Here is a 20,356-nt window from a genome sequence, read left to right as displayed (position 1 = left end):
GCTACGTGGGCTGTGCTATATGCTGCATGCTACGTGGGCTGTGCTATATGCTACGTGGGCTGTGCTATATGCTGCATGCTACGTGGGCTGTGCTATATGCTACGTGGACTGTGACTTTCGCTCAAGGCCCTCAAAAACCTGGAGCTGGCCCTGGCTTCACTGATTATTCATGGCCGGCTGGGCGCGACTAATCAGCGACAGACGCAGTCCGGCCGCGAATTGGCACAGGATTTGAACCACGCTTTCCTGATTGGTCGCGCCCAGCCGGCCGAATCCTGTGTAATCTTTGCATTATTCTGAAATCTTCATAAAGAAACTACATACATATTCTAGAATACCTGATGCGTTAGAATCGGGCCACCGTCTAGTATAATATATAAGTATATATTTAATTTTTTTTTAATATAGGGTTATTTAAAAAAACAAAAAAGCTGCCATTCTCCCTGCCTGATGCCAACACTAGGGGGAGCTCAGGAGTCATTGGCATACTGAGCAGTCACTGAGCTCCCTCTAGTGGTGGCTGCGGAATATTCTCTTTTTAATCTATGTAGGAAATTTAGAGAACTGTATTAGAATATGAAAAAAAAAAAAAAAAATCATGTTCTGAAATATTAATGTACTACCTGTTGACTACTCCAATTATGCCCAGTTTCACAGGAATGACCCTCCCTAGCAGAACGTCCATGGCGTCTGTACCGGCATCCATGAGGTCCAGCTTGGTGATGACGGCGAGAGTTCTTCGTCCTGGTGAAGACAAAGTTTCCCCATTATATTACTGCCTATGTAGGAAAAATTGCGCCACTCATGTCCATGGGTTGTATCCGGTATTGCAGGCTGACTGTGATTAAGTATATGGGGCCAAGGTGAAATTTTAGGCAGAACTGACTAACGGCAATAGCGCTGGAGTGGAGCGGGTTCACTTGTACTTTTGGACCATCCCTTTAAAAAAAATAAAATAGGATTTCTGGGTAGAGAGACGTCCGGATCCACACGTCAGGTCTCGACTCACCGTCTGGATCGGACTCGCGGGCGATCTTCAGCGCCTCGGAGGTGGCCATGTCCGTGTTGGCGGCAGTGACAGCCAGAATGATGGAGTTGGGGTTACTGATGTAGCGCAGGATGAGCTCCCGGATCTGAACCTCAATGTCCTTGGGTTGATCGCCTACAGGTACCTTATTGGTTAGATCAGAAAAAAAAAAAAAAAGTTTTAATATGGCAGACTTCTTCCAAACAGCGCCACTATTGTCCAGTGGTTGTGTCTGGTATTGCAGCTCAGCTCCGTATAAGAGAATGGAGATGAGCTGCAATGCCTCATACGACCTGTGGACAGGGGTGGCGCTAATTACATATATATATTAAAAAAAAAAAAAAAAAAGCCAGGATTTTCTAATCCTGGAAATCTATTTAAAGGGATTGCTCTGCACTACCTTTGTCATCCCGGGTAAATCCACCAGTGTCAGGTTGACGACGTTGGGAGAGAAGATCTTCAGATGGATCGGTTCTGAACTAATACCCTAGAAAAAAAAAAAAAAAAAGTCAGCGGAAGCCTAGCCCAAAGCTTAACATTAGTAACATCCAGTTACATCCACATGAGTTAAAAGGGACAATCACACAAGCAAATGACAAGAGTCCAGTGAGCAGTTCCAAGATCTCCTCTTGATTGACTGCCTCAAGACGAGTCGCTGCGCATGTAAACCTGGAGTGGCGCGTGCGCAATGCTCGTCATCGAAGTAGTTCTGTGTATGTCCTGCGTCAATGTGCTGCACACCAGAAAGATGAAACGGCCCAAGGCAGGAAGAGTATTGCGCATGCGCGGTAGGATCCCAGGATGAGCCTGCGCAATATCTCAGAACGGAGTGACGAATGTTGAGGCGGTGAATCAAGACATAAGCGGCGGAACGGGTCGGGTTTACAGAAGAGAACCCAAGCATTTGCGGGGGTGAGGACTGACCACTTGGAATAAAAATTGTCGTAGCAATTCGACCTATCGAAAGGTCATACATAAATCCCCTTGCAAGGGGGCATTTCCATCAAACAGGGTATGTATAACACAAGGATATGTGAAATGAGGGCAGATTTGTGAATCCTCACAGTGCGCAGAATGCACGCTGTCAGGATCCTACACTGCAGCCGATCTGAATACTTCCGGCCACATTCCGACTAGACGTGTGAATAGAGATAGGCGGCGAACGTCTAGTTGGCATGTGACCGCATGCACGCAAATCACAGTTCCCAGGTAAAGACTTTACTCGGGAAGCAGCGCCACTCGTCTGTGTGGCAGTGACCGGTATTGCGGTAAGTATCCATTCACAAGAACGGGGTTGAGCTGTAATGTCAGGGAGGTTTTTGATGCAAATCCAATTAAAAACATAGATTTCTTCTGAAAACAGCGCCACCCCTGTCCGTGGGTTGTGCCTGGTATTGCAGCTCAGAACGCAGCCATGGTTTTTTTTTCCCGGATCACAATAACCCCCTTTAAAAAGACCTTTCAGATATCCTGAAGCATTGCTGAATAAACGTTCTCTCCTCACTTTATTATTTCCAGAAATCCTTTCCGTTTCATTCTCAATTTCTTGCCGAATTTCATCAAAGTCTGTGTAAATCTGATAAAAAAAATAAATAAATAGAAAAACATTTTAATATTTCCTACAATGTAGTCCTGAAAGCAGAAGAAGACGAAGGAGGTTAAAGAACGACGAGCGCGACATAAAGCCTTCAAGAGAGATATAGAATGTAACATCTACAAAGATAGTTGTTACCTAGCAACAGACTACAAGGTGGAATCTCGTAGTCTGTTGCTAAGAAGCAGGAGTATGAAATGAATCGTCAGATACACAGGCGTTTTCGGATTTATTTTCCGCTCCCATACAGAGGAATGAATAAATGTCGCCCTACCTTGTTCTTCGTGTGCAGGAACTTGCCCCATTCCTCGGCATCCACCCCTGGAACAAAAAACAGGGGGTCAACCCTTCCTGTCACTATGGCACATTGGTAGTTTTTAGAGATCCGTCCGCTCTCTTCATTCTTTTTTTTTTTAATAAAATACCTACACTGCCCCGAAAATTTAATTTTTAGCATCCTGTCAGGAGAGGGGACCGATACCTCGTAATACCGTCTCCGAGAGACCGGACGTGCATGTAATAAGCTGTTGGCGTGATGATGTATGCGCAGAGGAGCAGCGTGAGTCATCACCATCCATCCTAGAAGACACAGGCATTTTCCTCCATAGCAAGCCGAGTCACGGACAGAAGGACCGAGGCTGGAAACGGCCATGAGGATCATATATGCCTTTTATAGGGAACCCCGGCCCTGCTAGGAGTGTCAGCTACTCTACGGCCTACATGAAAGGGGTCTTCTGGACTAGAAGACCCCATAAATTGTCACATTAGGGACTAAAACGGGGGCTACAAAAGAGCCCAGCTTTATAATGCAATAGATGGATTATAATAGAAACTGTAATTCCCCATATGTCCTGCGGGAGTGCTGCAGGAGAAGTTATCAGTCGATTGCGGTGATCGAAAAAAAAAATAAATAAATACCTTCGGAGCTCAGAATGTGAAAAACATGATCGATCCCTATCGGAGGCCCCGAAAAACAACTCAATCATGTATTAAAGGGATAAGTGTAGTGTGACCAGGGTCTAATAACCCGATCGGTTCTCATGTGAAAACAGGAGCACAAATGACAGGATAAATCCTATATAATACCAGGGACCCGTTCTGTGTACACAGGCATTATGCCGTCCATCACTACGGACTAATTAGGGTGGGGCTGGCGACTGAGTGACCCGGCACCCAGGACTGATCGCGAGGTGGCGCTGATGGAGGAGGAAACTGAATGGAGAAGTGAAGATGGCGGCGGTCACTCCTGACGATGCCGCCACCGGGAACAGCAGAACCGAGTCACTTCCGGCACACGAGGACGACCCATGCAAGTCACACGGCCGATATAACCCCCACCGTACAGAGGACGCAAAGCAGCAAGGAGGACGAAAGAGAAAGCAGCCGACCCTCTTCTTAAAGGGACGTTTCATCGTTTCATCCCATCCCTGGTGTGTGGCGGCAGGAACAGTGAGGAGGTCGTACGATGCCGGCATCTGTGCTGCCCAAAGCTCGGCAACGTCTCCTATAATGAAACGACAATGTCCCTTTAAATCCATATAGGTCATCCTCTTCTGTCAAGTCATTAACCCCTCCACCGCCGGCCATTTTCCATTTTTTTTCCTCCCCTTCTTCCCAGAGCCATAACTTTTTTTTTTCCCCGTCAATATGGCCATGTGAGGGCTTGTTTTTTTGCGGGACGACTTGTACTTTTGAACGTCACCATTGGTTTTACCGTATCGTGTACTACAAAATGGGAAAAAAAAATCCAAGTGCGGTGAAATTGCAAAAAAGAAAGTGCAATCCCACGCTTGTTTTTTGTTTGGCTTTCTTGCTAGGTTCACTAAATGCTAAAACTGACCTGATATTATGATTCTCCAGGTCATTACGAGTTCATAGACACCAAACATGTCTAGGTTCTTTTTTTTATCTAAGTGGTGAAAAAAAAAGTTCCAAACTTTGTTTAAAAAAAAAAATTTTTTTTTTTTTTTTTTAAAGCGCCATTTCCCGAAACCCGTAGCGTCTCCATTATGCTTGATCTTGGGTTGAATGAGAGCTTATTTTTTGCGTGCCGAGCTGACGTTTTTATTGATACCATTTTGGTGCAGATACGATCTTTTGATCGTCCGTCATTTTAATTGAATGTCGCGGCGACCAAAAAAAACGTAATTTTGGCATTTTGACTTTTTCTCGCTAAGCCGTTTAGAGATCAGGTTAATCCATTTTTTTTTTTATTGATAGATCGGGCGATTCTGAACGCGCCGATACCAAATATGTGTAGGTTTGATTTTACTTTTATTGTTTTATTTTGAATGGGGGAATGGGGGGCACATGACATATACCATGAAAGAGGTCGGCTCACCGACCCAAAGGGGTTAACCACTGCACTGCCGGGACACTTTCCTTGTTTTGATTGGTTTTTCGTTCCTCTTTTTTGCCAATATGGCCGTGTGAGGGCTTGTTTTTAGTGGGACGTGTTGTAGTTTTGAACGACACCATTGATTTTAGCAAACACTGTACTGGAAAAAAATTCCAAAAAAAATAAAAAAAAATAATAATTAAAAAAAAGTTGCCATTTACCGAGACGTGTAGCGTCTCCATTTTTGAGGATCCGGAGCTGGGTAAGAGCCTTATTTTTGCGCGCCGAGCCGACGTTTTTATTGACGCCATTCTGGGGTACGTGCAATGTTTTGATCGCCTGTTATTGCAATTCTGCAGTGACCAAAAAAAACTTCGTTCTGGCGTTTTGAGTTTTTTTTTTCTCATTACGCCATTTACCGACTGGATTTATTCTTTTTATAATTTGATAGATCGGACATTTCTGAAGGCGCAAATATGTGCATGGTTTTATTTTGAATGGGGGCAAAAGGGGGATTTTAACTTTTTTTTTAATACTTAATAAAAGTTTTATTATTATTATTTTTTTTTTACTTGCTTCCATAGTTTCCTTAGGAGCCTTGAAGCTGGGATCGTCCGATCGCTTGTGCTGCATATAGCAGGGCTTCAGCTGCTGTGTAGCAGAAATGCTCATCTGCTATGAACACCGGCCACAGGGCGGCGCTCACACCAGATCGGCAATGACAACCACGGGGGTCTCCAGCAGACCCTGGGTGGTCATGCCAACCCATCAACACCCCCAAGATCAATAGGGGCAGAGACCCTGATTTCGGGGATGTATCACTTACAGGGCTGCTTGCTGTAGTTTTGATAAACTCCTGCTGGTTAAAACACTGATTTGATCACTAAAGGACTAGTAAACCTGCTGCCAGGTAGTCCGACCACACCTCCAGCACTGATTGGCAGCTTTTTTGTGAAAGCTGCCAATCAGTGGTGTGGGCGGGGTCATACAGAGAACTGTTACATCTGTAGCGGATAAAAGAGGGATTTTATCAAAACTACAGTAAGCAGCCCAGTAAGTGTCACTACATCATACTGCTCTCAGACAGGGCTAGAAACAACCTGGTGACAGATGCCCTTTACAGACTTGACACAAGGGAACAACTCAAGGGAGGAAATGCTTGAATAAAAGCATAGAAAGATATATACATATATTTGAAACAAGATAAACAGTGTAAAGAGGTAGAAAATAAAAAGTAAAAGGCAATAAGAAGGCAGGAGGCAAAAATAAGAAGAAGGCAGGAGGCAAAAAGAAGAAGAAGGCAGGAGGCAAAAAGAAGAAGAAGGCAGGAGGCAAAAAGAAGAAGAAGGCAGGAGGCAAAAAGAAGAAGAAGGCAGGAGGCAAAAAGAAGAAGAAGGCAGGAGGCAAAAAGAAGAAGAAGGCAGGAGGCAAAAAGAAGACGAAGGCAGGAGGCAAAAAGAAGACGAAGGCAGGAGGCAAAAAGAATGTAGGAGGTAAAAAGGCAAAAAAGTAGAATGCAAAAAGGAGGAAGGAGGTAAAAGGAAGCTGGCAGGATGCAAAAAGAAGACAGCAAGAGGCAAAGAAGAAGGTAAAAGGCAAAAAGGAAGGAGGCAAAAAGAAGAAGGCAAAAAGAAGGAAGGAGGTAAAAAGGCAAAAAACTAGAATGCAAAAAGGAGGAAGGAGGTAAAAGGAAGAAGCCAGGGTGCAAAAAGAAGGAAGGAGGCAAAAAGAAAGTAGAATGTAAAAAGAAGGCAAAAAAGAAGGAAGGAGTTAAAAGGAAGACGGTAGGAGGCAAAAAGATGAATGTAGGATGCAAAAAGTAGAAGGTAATAAGAAGGTAGGAGGTAAAAAGTAGAAGGTAAAAAAAAAAAACAAAAGGGATAAAAACAAAGCAAAGGAAATAATTGATGTCTAGAAGAAAGAGCTACATTATAAAATGTACAATATATAAAAAGCCTAAAAGAGGAAGGAGATAAGATAAGCAAATAGCGAAGTGACAGGACGATGCGCTATCCGGGCGCTGCACATGGCGATGAGGGGGCAGGTGATGGGACGGAGCACAGAACTGATACAGCCAGTGATCTATGGGGGGCGTCTACATCTCATGCAGGTATGGGGGGAGGAAGAGGAGACGGAAACTGGAGACCTTTGTATAACTGTCTTGGATTTTTCCAGGCGTCCAGGTCTGGAATCAGTGGGGAGATGTGGAAAGAGAAGACAAGAGGCAGAGAATGGTTAAGTGTCAGCGCGTCATCTGCTCCGTCTACCTGACCGGGCATCGTCCGACCGCCACAGTGGGATTACTGTAACTGACAAACCTAGAAAGAACGGCTCCCGTAAAGACCATGGCATGGAAACATCCCAAAAACTAAGCCTGGTCCTGTTCAGCCGCTTCCCTCCCCCACTACCTCAGCATCTTATGGGTACTGCCCCTCTATAAAGTGACAGGATACCGCCCCCCACAGGGGTCCGACCCCTAAATCCTGAGGATGAGGAGGATGCAGCGCTGGTGTGAAACCACCTCTGCACCGCGGCGCTACCTGTCATCCGGCTGACGAGAGCGCAAAGCTAAAAGCCCCCAGCGTTATTAAGACAGGTGACAATGATCAGACTAAAATGGTAATACCCCTTTAAAAAAAAAAAAAAAAAAGGACTCCCAGAGACTAGACATTTCTAAGAAATCCCCCTAGGGATCAACCGCTCCTGAATTAGCAGTCGGCAATTACTGGAAATTCTTTTTCTAGCCAACCGCAAAAAAAAGCTCTTACTGGAAATGGAACAGACCCATCATCTCGGAGCTCCGGCCCGGAGGGCGCCATTTATTACTCTCTCCTCCTCCGGAGGGCGCCATTTATTACTCTCTCCTCCTCCGGAGGGCGCCATTTATTACTCTCTCCTCCTCCGGAGGGCGCCATTTATTACTCTCTCCTCCTCCGGAGGGCGCCATTTATTACTCTCTCCTCCTCCGGAGGGCGCCATTTATCACTCTCTCCTCCTCCGGAGGGCGCCATTTATTACTCTCTCCTCCTCCGGAGGGCGCCATTTATTACTCTCTCCTCCTCCGGAGGGCAACATTTATTACTCTCTCCTCCTCCGGAGGGCGCCATTTATCACTCTCTCCTCCTCCGGAGGGCAACATTTATTACCCTCTCCTCCTCCGGAGGGCGCCATTTATTACTCTCTCCTCCTCCGGAGGGCGCCATTTATTACTCTCTCCTCCTCCGGAGGGCGCCATTTATTACTCTCTCCTCCTCCGGAGGGCGCCATTTATTACTCTCTCCTCCTCCGGAGGGCGCCATTTATTACTCTCTCCTCCTCCGGAGGGCGCCATTTATTACTCTCTCCTCCTCCGGAGGGCGCCATTTATTACTCTCTCCTCCTCCGGAGGGCGCCATTTATTACTCTCTCCTCCTCCGGAGGGCGCCATTTATTACTCTCTCCTCCTCCGGAGGGCGCCATTTATCACTCTCTCCTCCGGAGGGCGCCATTTATTACTCTCTCCTCCTCCGGAGGGCGCCATTTATTACTCTCTCCTCCTCCGGAGGGCGCCATTTATTACATATGCCTGTGCAGCTGCATGCTACAGCCCTAATCACCCTCCTCTGCCCCCAGAGCAATGGAAGAACAACCATTCATTACCGTTCTCCTCTCCGGAGGTTTTGCGCCGATCATCGGAGGACACGTGAACCAGCTGGAGGATCAGGGGTCTTCTCGTCACTATCCCTGTGCCTCGGGGGAGCAGATCCCGGCCAACTAAGCTTTCTAGGACGGAGCTTTTCCCGCTGCTCTGTAGAGAAGATAAAAGACAGAGGAACCACTTAGCATAATGACACATGAGGCTCCGATAATGGGGGCCCAAATTATCAGAGGGAAGGAGGAACCCCCTAAGGAGGAAGCTATCCGTTCCTCTCCTTCCAAGAGCCAGAACTTTTTTATTAGTATTTTCCCTCCCCCATAGCTGTAAGATGGCTTGTTTTTTAGCATATAAGCAGCAATCCGAGCTTTCCTCCAGTCACTGCAGTTACACAGCCAACGCCGACCCTGTCCAGAACGGTCTCCGCTCCTGAGCAAGCTCCAGATGGTTTTACCATCACCACCACCTGGAACTTTACCCATTTTGCTAAAAAAAGAAGCCCTCCTGTGCCTTCAAATTCATGCATGCTTCATATATAAATTACTTTTGGAGGAGTCAAGGAGGTGGGGCCTTTAGAAGGGTGCGGCCAAAATCGTCCCAAGCCAGCTTGACTGGTGCCTCTAAGGTCACATGAATCCTTGCTTTCTAGTTCTGGTGCATGTGCGGTGAATTTGGGGGCCACTTGCACCAGAAATCCCCATTTCACAGGCTATTATGTCTAAAAGCATCATGGGAAAGTAAACCCGTCTGTACTACGCACGTGTCAAAAACAGATCATGCGTAGGATTCCGGCTTCAGATGACATACCTTTGCTTTCTGGGATGCCAGTAAAGCCAAAGGGTATTGACAGTTCTTGACTCTTTCCTACATTAGCTCCACCTCCTTGACTCCAGGAAGGTTATTTACATACTAACAATATGGGGATTAAAAGGCTACAAAGAGCAGATGAGGATCACTGAGGACAAGCCAACGTCTTCAGTTCTGCACGTCGACTCGTGTGGCTGAAAAACCTACTGCTGGCTACGATAGAAAGGAGTCAGGGCGCACACAGCATCGCAGCTATGATAGAAAGGAGTCAGGGCGCACACAGCATCGCAGCTATGATAGAAAGGAGTCAGGGCGCACACAGCATCTCAGCTATGATAGAAAGGAGTCAGGGCGCACACAGCATCTCAGCTATGATAGAAAGGAGTCAGGACACGAGGAGCATCACAGCTATGACAGAAAGGAGTCAGGACACGAGGAGCATCACAGCTATGACAGAAAGGAGTCAGGACACGAGGAGCATCACAGCTATGACAGAAAGGAGTCAGGACACGAGGAGCATCACAGCTATGACAGAAAGGAGTCAGGACACGAGGAGCATCACAGCTATGACAGAAAGGAGTCAGGACACGCAGAGCATTACAGCTATGATAGAAAGGAGTCAGGGCGCACACAGCATCACAGCTATGACAGAAAGGAGTCAGGACACCCAGAGCATCACAGCTATGATAGAAAGGAGTCAGGACACCCAGAGCATCACAGCTATGACAGAAAGGAGTCAGGACATGCAGAGCATCACAGCTATGATGGAAAGGAGTCAGGACACGAGAAGCATCACAGCTATGATAGAAATGAACATGCGCTTATGAGCTGTATGTGTACCAACTTAAGTGAAGCTCAATTTTTGTATTTCTTTGTATTATTGCATTCTGTGACAGCCGGGGAGTGGCCTTCCTGTTTCTCAGCGAGAGATTGTTTAGAAGGCTTCCCCAAACTGGTGTTTCACTGGTTGGGCCCGATTCTTTTGTTTGCCCTTATTTACACTGAGGTCAACATTGACACATGGTAAGGTTTTAATATTAGACACTGTAGGACTGTCAAGATCAGAGTTACCTTGTCGTGGTGGGATGGTTTTTATGCTATTTTTGATCAAAAACAGTATTACTAAAAACTCTTATTTAAATGCACTTTTTGCTTTTTATTTACATAGCAACAGCAGGGTTTTTGCTCATTTTTTTTCTCTTGTAGGTTCTATATGATAGAAAGGAGTCAGGAAGCACACAGCATCGCAGCTATGATAGAAAGGAGTCAGGACACAGAGCATCACAGCTATGATAGAAAGGAGTCAGGACACGCAGAGTATCGCAGCTATGATAGAAAGGAGTCAGGGTGCAAGACATCATAGCTAAAATAAAAATGTGACAGGAGGCACAGAGTATTGCAGCTATGATAGAAAGTAGTATGAGCGCATACAGCATAGCAGCTAAGATAGAAATGCAACAGGAGGGTCAGATCACAGCAGCTATGATAAAATAAGAGTAATGGCGAACAGCTATGATAGAAAGGAGTCGGGACACCCAGAGCATCACAGCTATGATAGAAAGGAGTCAGGACACACAGAGCATCGCAGCTATGATGGGAAAGAGTCAGGACACACAGAGCATCGCAGCTATGATAGAAAGGAGTCAGGACACGCAGAGCATCACAGCTATAATAGAAAGGAGTCAGGACACACAGAGCATCGCAGCTATGATGGGAAAGAGTCAGGACACACAGAGCATCACAGCTATGATAGAAAGGAGTCAGGACACACAGAGCATCACAGCTATGACAGAAAGGAATCAGGACACAGAGCATTGCAGCTATGATGGGAAAGAGTCAGGACACACAGAGCATCGCAGCTATGATAGAAAGGAGTCAGGACACGCAGAGCATCACAGCTATAATAGAAAGGAGTCAGGACACACAGAGCATCGCAGCTATGATGGGAAAGAGTCAGGACACACAGAGCATCACAGCTATGATAGAAAGGAGTCAGGACACACACAGCATCACAGCTATGATAGAAAGGAATCAGGACACAGAGCATTGCAGCTATGATGGGAAAGAGTCAGGACACACAGAGCATCGCAGCTATGATAGAAAGGAGTCAGGACACGCAGAGCATCACAGCTATGATAGAAAGGAGTCAGGACACGCAGAGCATCACAGCTATGATAGAAAGGAGTCAGGACACACAGAGCATCACAGCTATAATAGAAAGGAGTCAGGACACACAGAGCATCGCAGCTATGATGGGAAAGAGACAGGACACACAGAGCATCACAGCTATGATAGAAAGGAGTCAGGACACGCGGAGCATTGCAGCTATGATAGAAAGGAGTCAGGACACACAGAGCATTGCAGCTATGATGGGAAAGAGTCAGGACACACAGAGCATCGCAGCTATGATAGAAAGGAGTCAGGACACACAGAGCATTGCAGCTATGATAGAAAGGAGTCAGGACACACAGAGCATTGCAGCTATGATGGGAAAGAGTCAGGACACACAGAGCATCGCAGCTATGATAGAAAGGAGTCAGGACACGCGGAGCATCGCAGCTATGATAGAAAGGTGTCAGGACACGCGGAGCATCGCAGCTATGATAGAAAGGAGTCAGGACACACAGAGCATTGCAGCTATGATGGGAAAGAGTCAGGACACACAGAGCATTGCAGCTATGATGGGAAAGAGTCAGGACACACAGAGCATCACAGCTATGATAGAAAGGAGTCAGGACACGCGGAGCATCGCAGCTATGATAGAAAGGAGTCAGGACACACAGAGCATTGCAGCTATGATGGGAAAGAGTCAGGACACACAGAGCATTGCAGCTTGCCATTTATGTTGCTGTGTAGCCGAAGGCCGGTCAGACAAATGACGGTAACCTAAGGCGATCTTAATCACAGACAATCCCTTTAAGGCCTCACATGTCGTTACGTAGATGGAGACAGGTCAGGGCTGTGATATAAACGGTTCGGGCCGAGGCAGACTCTCTCCAGACACCAGTAATAATCTACTTGATTAGTCACACGGCGGAGGAGTCCGTCACCTTGTGAGGGTCACGAGGAATCCTCCTCCCATGTCAGTCACAGGCTCAGCGCTGGGCCTCTCCGCTGACAAGACACGAGCCAACAACTGCCTGACGTGAGCGGCCCGTCACCTGCAGGTCGTACACAGAAGTGACACCCGGAAACGAGAAGGGTAGAAGGATGGGGGTCCGATCACACGTCAGGGGGCATCTACAGTCTGATGGATACAACCTATAGCAATTTAGACACTGCTGGCAAAAAAAAACAAAAAAAAAAAAAAAACACACCCTTAAGAAGGGGGAGGGGGGCAATGGGGTCTTAAAGGGGGTGATGTCTGGATTTTAATCTGTCCGCTTCCAGGAGGATGAGTTGGCAGACAAGTCCCTGACCCGGCTCACAATTTAGAAGTTTCTTCTTACGATGTCTGCTAAAAATCCTACAAAGTGGGAGCAGTGAGGGCATCGGGGGGCACTGGGGAAAGGACAAGAGGAAGGAGTGATCGGCACAGAACCATTTAATGAGGGGGGGATCCGTGTGGCACCAATCGAGGGCAGAAGGATCTGCGTGCCAACAATGGGAGGTAGGAGAAGGAGGATCTGCTTAGCACCAATCGAGGGGGGAGAAGAAGGATCTACGTGGCACCAATCAAGGGAAGGGGTGATCTGCACGGCTCCATTCAGGAAGGGGAAGGAGGAGGATCTGCGTGGCACCAAATCAAGGGAAGGGATGATCTGCACGGCTCCATTCAGGAAGGGGAAGGAGGAGGATCTGCGTGGCACCAATCGATGGGGGAGAAGGATCTGGGTGGCACCAATCGAGGGGGGAGAAGGATCTGGGTGGCACCAATCGAGGGGGGAGAAGGATCTGGGTGGCACCAATCGATGGGGGAGAAGGATCTGCATGGCACCAATCGAGGGAGGAGAAGGATCTGCGTGGCACCAATCCAGGGAGGAGAAGGAGGATCTGAATGTCACAAATAGAGGGGGGAAAAGGAGGAGCTGCGTAGCACCAATCGAGGTTGGAGAAGAAGGATCTACGTGGCACCAATCAAGGGAAGGGGTGATCTGCACGGCTCCATTCAGGAAGGGGTAGGAGGAGGATCTGAGTGGCACCAATTGAGGAGGGAGAAGAAGTAGCTGCATGGCACCAATCGAGGGGGAAGGAGGATCTGCATGGCACCAATCGAGAGGGAAAATGATCGATCTGTGTGGCACCAATTGGAGGGGGAAGGAGGAGCATCTACATGGCACCAATCGGGGGGAGAAGAAGGATCTGCGTGGCACATTTCATTAGGAGGGAGGTAGTTCAGCGTCGCACCGATCAGGGGAGGGGGGAGATCTGCACGGCACCAGACAGGCAGGGAATGAAAGGGCTTTGCATGGTAGAAGGATCTGCGTGGCATCACTTGAGGAGGGAGAAGGATCTGCGAGGCACCAATTGAGGGGGGAGAAGAAGGATCTGCGTTGCACCAATCGAGGGGGGAGAAAGGGATCTGTGTGGCAGCATTTGGAGGGGGAAGGATGAGGATCTGTGTGGCACCAATCGAGGGGGAAAAGGTTCTGCGTGGCACCAATCACTGGGGGAGAAGATGGATCTGCGTGGCACATTTCATGAGGAGGGGTAGTTCCATGTGGCACCAATTGGGGGTGGGGGTTGGGGGAATCTACATGGCACCAGTCGGGCAGGGGATGAATGGGATCTGCGTGGCCGAAGGATCTATGTGGCACCAATGGGGGTAGAAGTAGGATCTCCTTGGCACCAATGGGGGGGGGATGAGGATCTGCGTGGCACCAATCGGAGGAGGAAGACGAGGTTCTGGGTGGCACCAATCGAGGGGGAGAAGGAGGATCTGTGTGGCACCAATCAATGGGGGGGGGGGGGGAGGAGTGGGGGGTATTTCCGCGTAGCACCAATCGGGGGAGGGGGGGATCTGCACTGCATTAATCAAGGGCAGAAGGATCTGCGAGGCACCAATCAATGGGGAAGAAGAAGGATCTGTGTGGTACCAATCGAGGGGGGAGAAGGATCTGCGTGGCACCATTCGGAGGGGGAAGAACAAGGTTCTGCATGGCCCAATCGAGGAGGGGGGGGAGGGAGACGAGGATCTGTGCGGCTTAATCGTGGGGGGGTAGACGAGGATCTACATGGCACCAATCGGAGGGGGAAGGAGGAGGAGGATCTGCGTGGCACATTTCATGAGGAGGGGTGTTCCGCGTGGCACCAATCAGTGGACGAGGGGGGGGTTCTGCATGGCACCAGTAGGCAGGGGATGAAAGGAATCTGCGTGGCACCAATCAAGGGCAGAAGGATCTGTGTGGCACCAATGGGGTAGGAGAAGGAGGATCTGCGTAGCTGCAATCGAGGGGGAGAAGAAGGATCTGTGCGGCATCATTCAGAGGGGGAAGGACGAGGATCTGTGTGGCCCAATCGAGGGGGGGACGAGGATCTGCGCGGCACCAATCAGGGAAGAGGCTGAGGATCTGCGTGGCACCAATCGGAGGGGGAAGGAGGAGGATCTGCGTGGCACCAATCGGAGGGGGAGAAAAAGGATCTGAATGGCACCAATTGGGGGGAGGGACGAGGATCTGCGTGGCACCAATCGGAGAGGGAGGACGAGTATCTGTGTGACACCAATTGGAGGGACAAGGATCTGCGTGGCACCAATCGGGGGGACAAGGATCTGCGTGGCACCAATCGGAGAGGGAGGACGAGTATCTGCGTGACACCAATTGGGGGGACAAGGATCTGCGTGGCACCAATCGGGGGGAACAAGGATCTGCGTGGCACCAATCGGGGGGACAAGGATCTGCGTGGCACCAATCAGGGGGACAAGGATCTGCGTGGCACCAATCGGGAGGGAAGGAGGATCTGCATGGCACATTTCATGAGGGGAGATTTGCACAGCACCAGTTGGGCAGGGGATGAAGGTGATCCACGTGGCACCAATCGATGGCAGAAGGATCTGTGTGGCACCAATCGAGGGGGGAGAAGAAGGATCCACGTGGCACAAATGGTGGGGTGGGAGGATGAGGATCAGTGTGGCACCAATGGTGAAGGGATGGGGATCTGTGTGGCACCAATAGACAACCCATTTACCGGATTAGCAAATGGTCACTATTATAATAGAGCATCACCAGCTATTTTTGAAGCAAAGGACCAATGAGATCACTGAGGGTATGTTCACACGTTCAGGATTTCCATCCTTTTTTTTTCCTGACTGTTTTTTAAAAAACTGCAGCTCTTGGCAGAAAACGCAGGTCCTTTTTTTGGTCCTTTTTTGGTCCGTTTTTGATGCGTTTTTTGATGCGTTTTTTGATGCGTTTTTTTGATGCAGTTTTCTAGCCAGAGTCTGTGTGTTTTCTAGGAATTTTTTTAGGGTTAAAATGGCTGAAAATACCCTAACCCTACCCCTAACCCTACCCCTAACCCTAACCCTACCCCTAACCCTACCCCTAACCCTAACCCTACCCCTAACCCTACCCCTAACCCTAACCCTACCCCTAACCCTACCCCTAACCCTACCCCTAACCCTACCCCTAACCCTAACCCTAACCCTACCCCTAACCCTACCCCTACCCCTATTCTAACCTTAGTGAAAAAAAAAAAAAAAAAATTCTTTATTTTTTTTATTGTCCCTACCTATGGGGGTGACAAAGGGGGGGGGGTGTCATTTACTATTTTTTTATTTTGATCACTGAGATAGGTTATATCTCAGTGATCAAAATGCACTTTGGAACGAATCTGCCGGCCGGCAGATTCGGCGGGCGCACTGCGCATGCGCCCGCCATTTTGCAAGATGGCGGCGCCCAGGGAGAAGACGGCCGGACGGACACCGGGACGCCGGGTGAGTATAAGGGGGGGAGATTAGGGCACGGGGGGGGCATCAGAGCACTGGGGGGGGGCATCGGAGCACTGGGGGGGGGGCATCGGAGCACGGGGGGGCGGGATCGGAACACGGGGGGGGCAGCCACACTCCGCCCACGCACTTCCGCCCGCTCCCCGCACTTCCTGCTGCAGCGGTTCTGCACATCAAATCGCAGTAAAACCCGCAGATATATTTTTGATCTGCGGGTTTTACTGCGGTTTGGACCTCACAATGGAGGTCTATGGGTGCAGAACCGCTGCGGCTCCGGAAAAAGAATTGACATGCTCCTTCTTTTTTCCGGGAGCTATTCAGCGCGTCTTTTTTTTAACAATTTCCGGACCATGTGCACAGTGTGTCCTGTTTTCCATAGGGTACAGTGTACTGTACCCTGCATGGAAAACAGCTGCGGAACCGCAGCGGCAAAACCGCCGCGGTTCCGCGGTAAAAAACGCACTGTGTGAACATGGCCTAAAGCACTTTTTATTTTATTTTTTTTACTATTTCATCCTATTTGGATGTTTCCAGAACATTATATGGTAAAAAGCCCCAATGTGGTGATGGCGGAGAAAACAATAATGCGGTTATGGCTCCTGGAAAAGGGCGAACGGTGAAAGGGAAGTGACACACATCTACCTGGAATAGCCCTCAGCAGCCCCCCCGGCCCCTGACCCTGGGGGAGCCCCCCACAGCCCCTGACCCTGGGGGAGCCCCCCACAGCCCCTGGGGGAGCCCCCCACAGCCCCTGGGGGAGACCCCCACAGCCCCTGGGGGAGACCCCCACAGCCCCTGGGGGAGACCCCCACAGCCCCTGGGGGAGCCCCCCACAGCCCCTGACCCTGGGGGAGACCCCCACAGCCCCTGGGGGAGCCCCCCACAGCCCCTGACCCTGAGGGAGCCCCCCACAGCCCCTGAGGGAGCCCCCCACAGCCCCTGAGGGAGCCCCCCACAGCCCCTGAGGGAGCCCCCCACAGCCCCTGAGGGAGCCCCCCACAGCCCCTGAGGGAGCCCCCCACAGCCCCTGAGGGAGCCCCCCACAGCCCCTGAGGGAGCCCCCCACAGCCCCTGAGGGAGCCCCCCACAGCCCCTGACCCTGGGGGAGCCCCCCACAGCCCCTGACACTGGGGGAGCCCCCCACAGCCCCTGACACTGGGGGAGATCTCCACAGCCCCCCGGCCCCTGCCCCTGGGGGAGCCCTCCACAGCCCCCCGACCCCTGACTCTAGGGGAGCCCTCCACAGCCCCCCGGCCCCTGCCCCTGGGGGAGCCCTCCACAGCCCCCCGACCCCTGACTCTGGGGGAGCCCTCCACAGCCCCCCGGCCCCTGACTCTGGGGGAGCCCTCCACAGCCCCCCGGCCCCTGACTCTGGGGGAGCCCTCCACAGCCCTTGACTCTCATGGAGCCTTCCACAGCCCCCCGGCCCCTGACTCTGGGGGAGCCCTCCACAGCCCCCCGACCCCTGACTCTGGGGGAGCCCTCCACAGCCCCCCGACCCCTGACTCTGGGGGAGCCCTCCACAGCCCCCCGACCCCTGACTCTGGGGGAGCCCTCCACAGCCCCCCGACCCCTGACTCTGGGGGAGCCCTCCACAGCCCTTGACTCTCATGGAGCCTTCCACAGCCCCCCGGCCCCTGACTCTGGGGGAGCCCTCCACAGCCCCCCGGCCCCTGACTCTGGGGGAGCCCTCCACAGCCCTTGACTCTCATGGAGCCTTCCACAGCCCCCCGGCCCCTGACTCTGGGGGAGCCCTCCACAGCCCCCCGGCCCCTGACTCTGGGGGAGCCCTCCACAGCCCCCCGACCCCTGACTCTGGGGGAGCCCTCCACAGCCCTTGACTCTCATGGAGCCTTCCACAGCCCCCCGGCCCCTGACTCTGGGGGAGCCCTCCACAGCCCTCCGGCCCCTGACTCTGGGGGAGCCCTCCACAGCCCTTGACTCTCATGGAGCCTTCCACAGCCCCCCGGCCCCTGACTCTGGGGGAGCCCTCCACAGCCCCCCGGCCCCTGACTCTGGGGGAGCCCTCCACAGCCCTTGACTCTCATGGAGCCTTCCACAGCCCCCCGGCCCCTGACTCTGGGGGAGCCCTCCACAGCCCTCCGGCCCCTGACTCTGGGGGAGCCCTCCACAGCCCTTGACTCTCATGGAGCCTTCCACAGCCCCCCGGCCCCTGACTCTGGGGGAGCCCTCCACAGCCCCCCGGCCCCTGACTCTGGGGGAGCCCTCCACAGCCCTTGACTCTCATGGAGCCTTCCACAGCCCCCCGGCCCCTGACTCTGGGGGAGCCCTCCACAGCCCCCCGACCCCTGACTCTGGGGGAGCCCTCCACAGCCCTTGACTCTCATGGAGCCCTCCACAGCCCCCCGGCCCCTGACCCTGGGGGAGCCTTCCACAGCCCCCCGGCCGCTCTCCATGGTATAACATAGGACTGCTTCGTCTCTATGGGATGTTATGGGTCATACCAATGTCACGCCCACCGCCTGTCAATACTGACGCTCCCCCCGTCACCTCACCCATGGTCTCGCCCTGCTGCAGCCGTTACGGGGCGCCCCACTTCCCGGCACTCACCTGGGTCCCCACCACCACGATCTGCGGCAGCTGGATGACGTCGGCCCCCACCGTGTTGAACACGTCCTGCAGCTTGTTGATTACCGGGATGAGCGCCTCCATGTCTCAGGCCTGTACCGGGCGATGAATGGAGGGGACAGGAGAGAGGGGGCGGCCGCTGCTCTCCACCGCCGGCACCTCCGCTAAGCAACCATTGACCCGGCCCACAAGCCTTTGCGGCAGGGAGTAGGCGCGGAAAATTAAAAAAAAATGTAAGCACGCATGCGCTGAACTCAAAGCACGGCGGGAATTGTAGTCCTTACAAAGATATAGACGGATACGCAGAGTATGTATTTGTACTTGGTGACCTGGATAAATACTGCCTGGTGATAATGTGAGTAACAATGTGTGTGTTTTTTAATTACAAGGGGTTAATTGATTGTATCGGGAAGGATATTTGCCAGTAATAAACATGGCGTCGGGAGGGGCAGGCGACCGGAAGTGCGTCAGGAGTAAACAGGAAGTTGTCGTTTGAGAGGTCCCTGACAGTGACATTGGGCAGGAATTGACGTGACAGAGCTGACAGATAGCAGGAGCTCCCGCCCTGCGGGGAGACCCCTGTACTGGGGACTCAGAAGCCCCCCATAGAGGGAGCACAGCACTTCTCCCATAGAGGTTAACCCTTTCCACTGCGGCAAAAAAAAAATTTTTTTTTCAAAATTTTCTAAAAAAATTTTTTTATATTTTTCCATCCTTAAATTCCAAATTTTGTGATAACGCAAAAAAAAATTGCAATTCCGCCTCTGTTTTTTTTTTTTTTTTTTAACAAAAATATCCCAGTGACGCTACGACCACGGCGATCCCAAATGTATTTTTTTATTTTAGTATTGGAAAAAAAATCCACACTTAAAAAAAAAATAATAATAATAATGTGGTTTATGTCGTGATTTTCTAAGACTCTGAACGTTTTTATTTTTCCTTTGCTGGAGCCGCCGGCGCGCTTGTATCGGCGAGCTGAGCGGGTTTTTTTTTCTAAATACCGTTTTGGGCTACGTGTAATTTTTTTTTTTTTTGGGTTGATTTTTACGGCAATTATGCAACCGATAAATGATAATTCTGTCATTTGTGTTTTTGTTTTTTGCTTTATGGTGTTTACCACCCATGTGAAATAATACTTTTTCATAGATCAGATTTTTATGGTCGCAGCGATATCAAATGTTTATTTAGTTTTGTTTGTTTTTTTATCAAAGGGGAGATTTATATTTTTAAAGTTATATATTTAAAAAAAAAAATCCTAAAACCCACAGTCATCTCATCACTTGTTCTACATACTGCAATATCACGGTATTACACTATTAGGCTATGTGCACACGTTCAGGATTTATTGCAGAAAATTCCTGAGAAAAACCTGAAATTTTCTGCAAGAAATCTGCATGCGTTGTTTTTGGTGCGTTTTTTTCTGGACGTTTCCCGATGCATTTTATAGTGGGAAATCCGCAAAAAAAAAACAGCAAAATTAA

At 50.3% G+C, this 20,356-nt stretch overlaps 1 protein-coding gene across 3 annotated transcripts in view; it reads right to left on the bottom strand.

Annotated features, from left to right (window-relative positions):
* The window catches only part of DNM1L (dynamin 1 like), a 42,094-nt gene extending 23,017 nt beyond the window's left edge, over nucleotides 1-19,077 (bottom strand). For 2 of the 3 annotated variants that reach the window (XM_069763301.1, XM_069763299.1), the window contains exons 1-7: nucleotides 18,858-19,077; nucleotides 8,599-8,746; nucleotides 2,896-2,942; nucleotides 2,532-2,603; nucleotides 1,428-1,514; nucleotides 1,010-1,172; nucleotides 624-744 (exon numbers count right to left, since the gene is read on the bottom strand). In XM_069763301.1, the coding sequence (XP_069619402.1) occupies nucleotides 624-744; nucleotides 1,010-1,172; nucleotides 1,428-1,514; nucleotides 2,532-2,603; nucleotides 2,896-2,942; nucleotides 8,599-8,746; nucleotides 18,858-18,959 (740 nt within the window). In that variant the 5' untranslated portion in view covers nucleotides 18,960-19,077. Of the gene's footprint in view, nucleotides 1-623; nucleotides 745-1,009; nucleotides 1,173-1,427; nucleotides 1,515-2,531; nucleotides 2,604-2,895; nucleotides 2,943-7,105; nucleotides 7,145-8,598; nucleotides 8,747-18,857 lie in introns of all 3 variants that reach the window. The other variant, XM_069763302.1, reaches the window with a different exon arrangement.
* Between the last annotated feature and the right edge of the window lie 1,279 nt (nucleotides 19,078-20,356).

Source organism: Ranitomeya imitator, chromosome 4 (genome assembly GCF_032444005.1).
Source record: "Ranitomeya imitator isolate aRanImi1 chromosome 4, aRanImi1.pri, whole genome shotgun sequence".
NCBI lineage: Eukaryota > Metazoa > Chordata > Amphibia > Anura > Dendrobatidae > Ranitomeya > Ranitomeya imitator.
This window is presented reverse-complemented; position numbering and strand designations above follow the sequence as displayed.